The sequence below is a fragment of the Corvus moneduloides genome, chromosome 4 (genome assembly GCF_009650955.1).
Source record: "Corvus moneduloides isolate bCorMon1 chromosome 4, bCorMon1.pri, whole genome shotgun sequence".
In the NCBI taxonomy this organism is placed as follows: domain Eukaryota; kingdom Metazoa; phylum Chordata; class Aves; order Passeriformes; family Corvidae; genus Corvus; species Corvus moneduloides.
The window spans coordinates 25,437,629-25,448,737 of NC_045479.1; the positions used below are offsets into that span (position 1 = coordinate 25,437,629).

Sequence of the window (11,109 nt, forward strand, 5' to 3'; positions counted from 1 at the left end):
TTACATATTATTTATTTTATTAAATTAGAACTCTCAAACCCCAGTGCCTTGCAGCAACCACAAGGCACAACCTACTGCCGGTCAGAAGCTGTTAGTAAAGGGATTATACACAGCATATGCCAAACCTGCAGAGACAACCTGTTTTCTATGTGCTGCTGTGGTCTGCTCTGCTGGGTTTCACCTCTGGTCAGCCCCAGAGGCTGGGTTACTGGGGCTGTTGTGGGCTTGATGGGTGGAGTCCTTTTCTTCAAAGATCTAAAAGAAAGCTAAAGTGCTAGATTGAGTATCTTCTTTAGTCCCTTCCTTTCCAATTAGGCACCAGGCATGGAAATAGTGAGTCCTTTGCTGGGCAGATGCTCACACAGCTGGATCATTAACTGTCAAGTGCAGTCTATCTAGAAGCAGCACGACAGCCTTCCTTCCCCGTTCTTCTCTTGGTGGACAGACAAAACCTGGCAGCAAGGTTTCACATTAGACTAAGGTGCTGCATTTCAACTGAAGGAAAGCAGGAGCCTGCTGCCTCTTCTCTGGTACTTTGGAGATAGTAGCCTGGTTCTTCTAATAGTCTCTCAGAAAAATATGTAGCTCCTGGCCACTGGCCAAGTGGAAAAAACTCAAACTCGACCATGAAGTAGGATTCAGATGTAATAATGGATAGGAATCCCCAATTCAAACTGCCCTCCCTATCTGTTATCCACTGAATAGGAATCAAACTTTTCTTGAGAGGTAAGCAACTAGGAACAGTTCTGGATGAGTGGTCATGACAAGTCACGAAAAAAAGCTTCCCAATGTGATGCCAACTGCAGGAGCTTGAATGCCTGAAGTGAAAAAAACCTGATGAATGTGGCTGAAGTATCACAATGAGAAGCTAATCATCATCACAGCTCCTCATCAGTGAGACAAAGGACAAGGCAGAAACTCCCGGTATTTGACCAGCACAGATCTGTAACATTCGGAGAAGTCGTTGAGCAGTAGCAACTCGAATCCCTTCCAACTGGAAACAAAATGGAGAAATTATTTAATCAATAGAAAAGAAGAAAAGCAATGCTAAGCTTTGATAAAAGAAAGAACCAGAGCAGGCATCAAGTGACTAGCTACAGAAAACCCCAAACAGGCCCATTTACTTCCCTAATGTTAAGGAAGGTAACAGCATTGCCAGCTGGAAGCCCCGAAGGGCTTGCCAAACACACGGATTCTACCTCCTGGTAGGGAAGCAGTCTCTGAGGATGCAGTGATGAGTACACAGAAAAGTGAAGTGTGCTACTGCTGAATGCCAAACTCTCCCTCCAGCTTTTCTGACCAAGCAGGAAATTGGAAAGAGTGGCATATCAGAGGGTCTGTGAAGCCACAAAGTTGAGCTGACACGAAACATTACATGGGCAAGGGAGTCACATGGCAAATAACAGCTCAGGGGCTCCCGGGAAGAGAAAGTGCAGCAAGGAACAAGTGTACCAAGGCTCTGCATATCAGAGATGTTTTTTGTCAGCTTAAGCTTGGCTTCATGAGGTTTTGAAGTAGCACAGGAAGGAGCAGGTTACTAGAAGACTCATTTTAAGGATGACCAGACTCCCGTATCTCTATGGTTCTTGTAGACAGAGTCTGGTCTCTGATAGTTATGAAAGACAGTAGCATATGTATTTATTGTTACATGTATTTATTGCTAATATAATGACATTTCTAAGGATCAGAGTAGTGGAATTCAGAAATCCCTTGAGATGTCAAATAAGCACCTTACCTCCAGCTCACAGAAGATCATAGGACTGCAGTAGGTTTCTCCCAATTTACAGACAGCACTGGTCTCAATGCTGCAAGCATTCACCCTGCCAACTAAAAAAAAGTTTTCCCACATTACAAGCCCCATAATCAGCAATCAGTGAAGAAAAATAGGAAATTCCACATCCACAAAGTGATCCAGAGCTAATTTTGAGAGCATGAAAGAAGATAAGGCAACAGGGAGCAGTGCAAACAGAATGGTACAAGATTTGAAATGGAATTAGCACAGAAGTCTTTCATAATACTAACAGGAGGAACAGTATTATCACATCACTCTTCATGTAACATTAACATTGTGCATAAGCAATCAGCACACCATCAGCAGGGGCAGAGTCTTCCACTCACTTACCAAAAATCCTCCTGGCTCATATGGTATCACAGAGTGGTCTGGTCTCCAAGGAATTCACTTCATCAAGAGAGCCATAGCATAAGACAATGCTAAGACTCCTTGTCTACCTCAGAATTAGGCTTCCTGACCCCCAAACTTCAGGGACACAGCACCTATGTTCCAACACCGAGCAGTACAGTCTGGCCTCTCCAGTTCCTCAGAGCTGAAGCAGGGAGGGTACACAGGAAAGCACTGGCAGACAGAAGGATTAGAGGCACAACAGGGCCGGACAGCACACAGCAGGGATACCAGTTTCGTACTAAAACTATACTTCATAGTTTTGTAGCTCATCCATTTAATTCACTTTATTACCACAGTATCATATGCTTCTCACTGCTCATTAAGATTATTAATTAAGAGCAGATAGAACAGACTTCTAGGGTGCCACACACACAAAAAAAAAAAAAAATTAAAAAATCAATAACACAAATCATATTCAGAGATTAGGGACAGAGAAGAGAGTGACTGGCAAAAACAAAAAGGACAGAGCAAGTGAGCATGAGAGAAGAGAACCGTGTTTTATCTAGGAAAACAATAAAAAAAGGCAGAGGAGTTCAGAAATAATTCAAACAAAGTTTCAACAAAGCCACTGGTTTCCTTTAGTTTGTTTCAAGTTAAGTCAGCACCCTGTTTTAAGAAAACCAACAGTGAGTTGTGCTGCTTTAAGAGGAGGAAGAGGCGCCATACGTACCCCCAGTGACAAGAAAGCACACTTTCCCCAGGAAGAAGCTGGCATCCACATGAGCTAGGGAAGCTTCGACATTCTTCAAGCTGTCAGAAAAGTACAAACAAGCCAGTTGGACAGGAAGGTTAAATCAGTGCAGCATAAGGACAACAGGAATAATTTTCAGAAGCACAATTAGAAAACCAATGATGTTAACATCTGCTGATTTGTGAGCTCGCAGAGTTCTGCTTTATGCTAAAAGCATGACATCAGAGACCTCTGTAATACCCACAGCTGTTTAATAACCCATAACATATCCTTTCTACTCAAGACTCAACAGTTTGAGTTAGTTTGAACAGTGTCCTCCATGATTTACAGACACTAAGCATCTGAATTCATTAATATCCAATGAAACTTCAGCACCACTTCGGCTCTTTCAGGAAGCGCTTGCCCACACATTTCTGCAGCACCATCTGTGCTGTAAGTATGCAGCTGGGCCTGTCATTTTTGGTAAATGAGAGCCCAGGATCATCAGTCACAAGTTAAGTAAGTAATAAAATGCTGACTTCTGTGCCTTAGCAAGTCTTTACTTGTGGCCTGGGGAAACAAGTATAATTTCTACAACAACGAGCACAAGATGACAGAAGAGGGATCAATCCCTGCAGACTTTTCTCTTTTGCCTAGAGATATCCATAGTGCTGGTCCCACTTGACCAGGAGTTCAGCGAACTGAGGACACAGACACAGCAACTTGCTGGTTATTGGGCAGCACTGCCCAGTGCACATCAGACTTTTACATGTTACAGAACTTCACAGCACCACCAGCACTTCCACCTCATTCTACAGACAGCATCTTTCCAAAGCTCAGTTCATATCGTCACACATCTGGATCCAGAAATAAATTCTGCCTTCTCTGCTACGGCAACTTAGCACACAACAGGCATGTTATTGGACAGAGCAGTTCAGTCCTAATCCACTGCTGGAGGCCAGAAAGCCACGGTGTATATTACAGAGTTCTTCCACCACAGCAAGTCTTGGGTTTGAAACCCACTACTCAGCAATTCCAATACAGTAAAAATGTAGATTTAGACATCAAACCAAAAAGAATATTAGTCCCCCATCTCATCTTTTTGCCCTTTTTACCTGTATTTGCTCTTGATGTCAATCATAAACACAATCAGATCTATCCTGGGTCGAAGATGATCCCCCTCTGAAGGTAAAGGGAGGGATGTAGCAAGGTGACTGAAAGATAACAAAATTGCCAGTTTAACCAAATAGCTTGGCAAGACAGTATCCACTTACCCATAATCACATAACCATTGCAGTTTGCCATGTAGCAAGTTACCAGGAAGCCTGCTAATTACTGAATACGTGGGCACTGAAGAGACACTGTGATTGTTTAAGTGGTACTCTCATACCTCAGGCCCACTCACAGTTGCTGACAGCCACAATGGTAATTGCTAGACAAGGCTGGTTATAATGGGACACTTATTAGAGCATAACAAGGCCCACAGAAACATTTTCTCTGTGCAGATCTGTATGGCAAGTAATTTCATTTAATTGTTACAAAGAGTCCTTTTTAACAAAGTGAACCCCAATGCTTTACGGGCATATTTTGCTGCCAAGTTTCAGTTAAAATCAGTGCTTTTCTGTCACATTCCAGAGATACTGCTCACATAGGAGCGGCGGCCTTTCCAGGTACAGAAAAACCTTAAACCACAAATTTGTCACTAGTACAGCTTTATAGATGAACTTATAACTCAAAAAGAGCTTCTATTATATCATTACCCTCCTTTTTAACCCTTTCACTAAGTCAGGAGCTACCAGGTTAATTTAGGTGTCTTTCTACACAGTACCACCACTGCTAATAGAGCTGTTGGAAGAAATACAAGGGTGGGGACTTTTTGTGTCTCTTCCCACTAAAAAAGCCAAACAACCACAACCAACTAACAACAACAAAAAACAAACAAGCAAACCAACCAACCAAAAACTCAACAAAAAAAAGGTTTCAGCAGTAGATAACTGGATCTTCCACAGGGAAGAACATTATCAGCACCTCATTTTTGGAAGATCACCTTAATTTAAACTGGACAAACAAAAATCCCAGAAGTTCAGTCACTCTCACAATCCACTTCCTCTCTGGAAGACAAGGAAGAAACACTGATTCTGATCTTCTTGGGGAATATTACTTCTAGTAAGTCAGTCTCAAGGACTTAACAGTTTTCTCCAGCAGCCACAGACCATGGTACACATTCCCTTCTATTAATCCTATGTAGTTTGTAGTTTTGTTTACTAGTCTCCAAATAAAGGTGTTTTGTTTCTTACATTTAAGGAAGGTAGGATTTAACGAAAACATTCTGAAACTAACACGAGAGATGAGCAAAGTGAGCTTGAAAGACACACTGCAACACAACCAAGCTTATTAATTTAAGGTGAAATTTAGGGAGACTCTTTGATGAAGGTATCAGATCTCATTGTCTGAGGGAAAGAAAAAAGCAACCCAAAAAAGCACTGCATTATTTGGAATTCTGCTATATTTAAACCAACATGACTAGATGATGTCAGCAGCCTCCAGATATGCACTGCAGAAACCTTCCCCCCCCGCCCCCCACAGCAATAAGAGACACAAAAAACCCCAAGCCTTGTAATTCTTTGCCCAACAGCTGTACCTGACAGGTAGACCTGTCAGACAAGATACCATATTTCTTTGTAACGTGTATAATCCCAAAGTAATACAGTGGGGAAAAAACCCACTGACTTTGCTTTCCTAGCAATATTAACACAGGGATGTATCTTGCTCTGTAGCATGACCACACGATGCTGTGCCTCTGGGCAGTTACCCAGCTGTAGTACCAGCAGCCATCTAGTTATGGCACTCCACAGCTCAGCAGAGGCTGCAGGTTTCACATAGAAAATTGGGCAATTCATTTACTATTAGTTAGCACAGACATCCAAGATGCCATAATCAGAGCAGTACAGTCACCCTAATTAGCCAGCAGAACATTAGCTCGGGTTGCTTTTACCGCATAGCCATGGATTACAGCAGCGAAATAACACAAACACCTTCTGAAGAGCTGACTAAACTCATTTGGTCTTGGCAAGAGAGCTGTCAAGGACATTTTATCATAAAAAGTTAGTTAATCAAGCTTTTAAGACAGGACATGTCATGCAGCTAAAGCTGAAATTCCAAGTGCATCTTAATAGCTTGAGGAGGAAAAGCATGTGTGCGCATACAAACCAGAAAACAGCTACAGAGAACATCAAAAGCAATGGACATCTTTTAGAAACACTTGTTCGGTTGCAAGTACTTGCAAGCATTGTACTTGTCCTATTTTGTCCAAGGATGTTTAATTTCTGTATGTGTCTGTCTCTCAGGTGGGGGAGAAAAAATGTGTTGCTTTCGTACCTTTCCAATTTAGTAATCAAACATCTGTGCAACATGCAAAAGGCAATGGTATGTGCATGGTGAACACGGACGTGGGAAATGCTCCCCCCTCCCCCGTTTCCAAGCATGTCCAAACTGCCTGCCCTGAAGACAGAGGGGTTTGCCCGCTGCAGATGGGCAGTGGTGCTCTCTAGCGTTCGCAAGAGCGAAGTCTCTCTCTGAACCGTGTGCTCTACAGCTCCGACTCCCGCCACGGGGATGGAACCTGCATTTTTAACCAATTTCGGTGCTTCAGGAATCCGAAGCAGAAGCTTTCCGTGAATTCGCGTCACAGCCGCTGTTCTGGTTTGCACCTCTTGGACCAGGTGGCAGCGGGCTCCGTACAGGCCCGGGGCCGCAGGCGGCGCATGCCGCTCCCCACCACTCACATGCTGATGCTGAAGTCCTTCTTCTCCTGGAGGATCGCCTCCGCCAGCTTCTGCTGGAGCGCCTCATCCGAGCCAACCAGCTGCGGGCAGAGGCGAGAGCGGGGTGAGCCGCAGCCCCCGCCCGCCGGACGCGTGCACAGCGCGGCCGGACAGCCAAGCCCCGCGCGGGGCGGGGCGCGCAGGGCAAGGCCCGAGGCGGCGGAGGGTACGGGACAGGCGGGCGCCCGCAGCGGGGCCGGGCCCAGGGAAAAGGAAGGAGAAGGGACAGCGGGGCCGGGCTCCGGAGCGGCGCCACCGCCGGACCTACCAGGAGGACGGCGGAGTTGAGCATCGGGAGCTTGTCGAAGGGCCGCAGCACCGCCATCCCCGCGGGAAACAGCCCCAGCCGCCCGCCGGAATTCAAACGGCGGCCGCGCTCCGCCTTGCGCCGGCGTCGGGGGCGGGGCCTGCGGGGCGGGGCGGGGCTGGCGGCGCGCGCGGCTCCCGGCGGGCGGCAGGGGGCGCTGCGGGCCGGCGGCGATCGCTTCACGGGCTATCCCGGCCTGGCGGGGACTCGCTGGGATCCTCGCGTCCAGCTCCTGGCCCTGCACGGGAGTCACACACCACGTGCCCCTGGAGCCCCAAGAGTCACACCATGTGCCTGACAGCGTCGTCCAAACGCCTCTTGAATTGTCAGGCTTGGTGCTGGTGCTGTTACCACTCCCCTAGGGAGCCTGTCGCAGTGCCTGCCACCCTCTGGGTGAAGAAACTTTTGCTAGTATTCAGTATAATATTTAGTATTCAACCTAAATCTCCCCTGACACAGCTTCAGGCCATTGCCACGGGTCCTTTCGCTGGCTGCCAGAGAGATCAGTGCCTGCCCCTCCACTTTAGCTCACGAGGAAGTTGTGGACTGCAGTGATGCAGGGGCACAGTGCAGGGGATCCCTCTGAGCATTCAGGTGCCACGCTGCATGACAGACCACCAAGGACGGCCAATCACCATAAAACCCTGCAAAGCAGCACTATTCCTGTGGCATCCGGATGTCCCAGCCATCAGCTGTGCCTGGGGCACCCCCAGGCAATTCTGGAGGGATGCTGAGGGGAGGACACTGGCCTTGCCTTGGCTGTCCAGGGGGATCATGAACAGCCTTTAGCTTCTGAGAAGCAAAGCCCTTATTTCCAGGGCTGTGCTGCCCCCTGGCCCTTGCCGTGAGCCGTTGCGCGCTTGTTTACTCAAGACTGAGCAACAGCAAAGGCTCCAGTGAAATTCCACTGCCTCTTTACATTGCAGTTTATAATGTGAACTAATATATAGAATCATAGAATAGTTAGGTTGAAAAGACCTCTAAGATCGAGTCCAACCATTAACCCAAGACTGCCATGTTCAAAACAACCACGTCCCCATGTGCCACACCTTTTCAAACACTTCAGAGATGGTGACACCAAAACACTCTTGGGCAGCCTGTTTCACTTCCCGACCACCCTTTCAGTGAAGAAATGTTTACTAATATCCAATTGAAACATCCCCTGGAGCAACTTGAGGCTGTTTCCTCTAATCCTACTGCTTGTTACCTGGGAATAGAGACCAACCCCCACCTGGCTGCAGCCTCCTTTCAGAGAGTTAGTAGAGAGCGAAAAGGTCTCCCATGAGCCTTGTTTTCTCCAGGCTGAACAACCCCAGCTCCCTCAGCTGCTCCTCATAACACTTGTGCTCTGGATACTTCACCAGCTCCTTCTCTGCCCTTCTATGGACATGCTCCAATGTCTTTCCTGTAGTGAGGGTCCCAAAACTGAACACAGGATTCAAGGTGTGGCCTCACCAGTACTAAATATGAGGGGAGAATGTTAATACACTTTCATACTATAAAGACTGCTTGATAACATAGTTAGGGAAGGGAATTTCCCTAATGCTGTGTGGCAGTAGCAACTGACTTTGCATGCTGATTTATTCTGTGTGAGGTTTTGTGGCAGCTCCAGCAGCCTTGACCTCCATCCTGGCCCTTCCTGGGCACCTTCCCCCTCACCCCCTATCTGGTCAGCCTCTCCCCAGCCCAGTGGTACAGGCAGGAAGGGGCCTGGGCAGAAGCACTGCAGTTATAGAGATAGGCTCAGTTGTTCTCATTCCGAGGTCAGAGCAGGAGGATGACATGCAGTGATGGAAAACCTCAGAGGGTCCAGTGTAGCTCGGTGGCCTGTGGTCTGTGGATACAAATATTGCTGCTAGCAAGAATTTTTCTTGCTTCTTTCCAGTCCCATTAGATACTTTTCTCTCTCATGGAAGATATTTGTAGAGTTCTATAAACTATGAATACCTGCGACCTTGCAAAGCCTTGTTTATAGTACAGTAGAAAAATATTTTGACAATGGATGTTTTAGGATTTTAGCCAATCACTCCAAGGGGTGGCTGCTCCTTTGACCAATTAGACTATGAAGAAAAAAGTCTATAAAAGTATTACCGCAGGCCTAGGCCCTAGGGTATATCACTGTGTCCCACAGCCATAGGGAGGAGGAGGAGAGAAGATCCAGCAGGCAGGAATTGTGCAGCAAGATTGATTTATTTAATTATTTTACAAACTCTTTTACAGACTTTTTCTTCATCGTCTAATTGGACAAAGGACCAGCCACCCCTTGGGGGTGATTGGCTAAAATCCTAAAACATCCATTGTCAAAATATTTTTCTACTATACCATAAACAAGACTTTCCAAGGTTGCAGGTGGCTTGGTTGTTTACATAACTCTGCTACCTCTTCTGTGAGAGAGAAAAGTCTCTCACAGACTTAGAAAATAGCAAGAAAATCCTTGCTAGCAGCATTTTTGTATCTACATAAAAGAGTTGTAAAATAATTAAATAAATGAATCTTGCTGCACAAATCCTGCCTGTTGAACCTTTCTTCTCCTCCCTACCACTGCAGGATACCATAATATGTGGTCCACCTTGCTGCATCTCCTGATCCTTGCCTCAATCTGAGTTTAGCTCCAGTTTAGTGTGGAAAGGGGGTCCAGGACCCATTCTGTTGCCTGCTGGTGCTGGTTCTCCCTGCCCTTTCAACCAGGGCACCTCCAAATGGCAGGAGATGTGCCAGGGGAGAAAGAAGGCTGCAGGAGAATGAAGACACATCTGCCTCTCTGCAACAGTCTGGAGAGGGGAGGCTAAGGGGAGAGAGACAGGGTTAATGAAAGCTGACATCACATAGCTGCCATGGCGTTTTTGATCTTGACAAAGGCAGACGGTTTCCCTCGTTGCCAGCATGAGACAAATTACAGGTGAAGCAGAAGAGATTACAGGATATTACTGTCTGTTTTTGAGTTTGGTGGGGGGAAGGGAGGACGAATTCAGGGCAGACGTGTCCTGAAGATGGGAGGCAAGCAGATTGAATAAATAACAAGAGCCAGCTCCCAGGCTGGGGGGATGTAGAGAGCAAATAGAACAATGTTCCTTTTGGGCTGCTGAAGGTGTGGAAATATGTTAAAAGCTCTGGCACCCACCTAAAAGGTGTTTGTCCTCTTTCTGTCCCCTGTTGCCTGCTCTCTGGCCCCACAGAAGGACCTGGGTGGCTTTAGTATCTGGTCAGGGACACGCTTGCTGTCCCCTGTTGCTGTGGGCTTCCTTCTTCTCACCCCGCTGGTGTCTGTTGTCATTCAGTGGATCCAGATGAGCTACCACTCATCCCACAGTTATTATTCCTTGTTCCCAGCAGGTTTCTTGGCTGGCCTTTGGCAGACTTACCTCTCCAGGGCTGACCCCTACCTTCCCATGGGGACACAGAGATTGACCCTGCTTCTTCCTCTGTGTGCATCTTCACCACACTGCTTTGCCAGGGGGATGCCTTCCCCTCATCGCCTTACTAACAAAGGACCCTTGCATGCACAGACTACCTGGGGTGACTTGGAGCAGGGCAGGGATTATGGTGATGGTCCCTGCCTGGGAAGTCCAGGCTTTGGCAGAGCCAGTTTCCTCCTAGGATGCAAAGCCATTGCCTAACAGCTGGCACAGTGAGCTGAGCCAGACAGATTCACTTTGCTTTCCTCCCTCTTTGAAATGCAGCCAGGGATGCTCCATGGGGGAATGCAAAGCCTGCAGAGCCAGCTCAGCTCAGTGGGGAATCAGAGGGGAGGACAGGAGTCATCATCCTGCACCCTTGTTGGCTATGTACCCATGCGCCAAGGAGTGTGAAAGAGATCTAATGTCAAAGGGTAGCATTTGAAAATTATTTTTCATGGTAGAGGACATTGTAAGGAAGTGGAGACTCAGCCTGGCCGTGTGCCTGCAGGTCTTGTCTAGATCTGTAGGTTGGCAAGGAGAGGAGGGGAGGGGGATGAGAAACGATTGGTGTTGGAGGCTGGGGTGTATTTTACATAACCCTGTGTGACTGTGTCAGGTTGTTTCACCTCTTGCTGCCCCATTTCCAGTTTGCAAAGTGGGAATAATGAGTTGATCTCTGCTTCTGAGTGGTGCAGAAAAGCTGAAATGGGTGTCAGTGCACTGACCCA

General features: G+C 47.1%; 1 protein-coding gene across 1 annotated transcript; it reads right to left on the minus strand.

Moving 5' to 3' along the window:
• Nucleotides 1-7,056, minus strand: CENPM (centromere protein M). The gene is made up of 6 exons (XM_032107599.1): nucleotides 6,945-7,056; nucleotides 6,638-6,717; nucleotides 3,968-4,066; nucleotides 2,853-2,932; nucleotides 1,736-1,827; nucleotides 1-994 (listed from the first exon to the last, which is right to left on the minus strand). The coding sequence occupies exons 1-6, from the start codon at nucleotides 6,999-7,001 to the stop codon at nucleotides 869-871; spliced, it is 534 nt and encodes a 177-aa protein (XP_031963490.1). The 5' UTR covers nucleotides 7,002-7,056; the 3' UTR covers nucleotides 1-868.
• Nucleotides 7,057-11,109: the final 4,053 nt, after the last annotated feature.

What these genes read in the sequence shown, in the direction of transcription:
- CENPM (XM_032107599.1), bottom strand. Translation starts at nt 7,001, where the DNA reads ATGGCGGTGCTGCGGCCCTTCGACAAGCTCCCGATGCTCAACTCCGCC. An exon ending in TCAACTCCGCCGTCCTCCTG is followed by an intron (nt 6,718 to 6,944) that starts GTAGGTCCGGCG and finishes CTCTGCCCGCAG; the next exon opens with CTGGTTGGCTCGGATGAGGC. An exon ending in GTGCTTTCTTGTCACTGGGG is followed by an intron (nt 1,828 to 2,852) that starts GTACGTATGGCG and finishes ACTTTTTTTTAG; the next exon opens with TTGGCAGGGTGAATGCTTGC.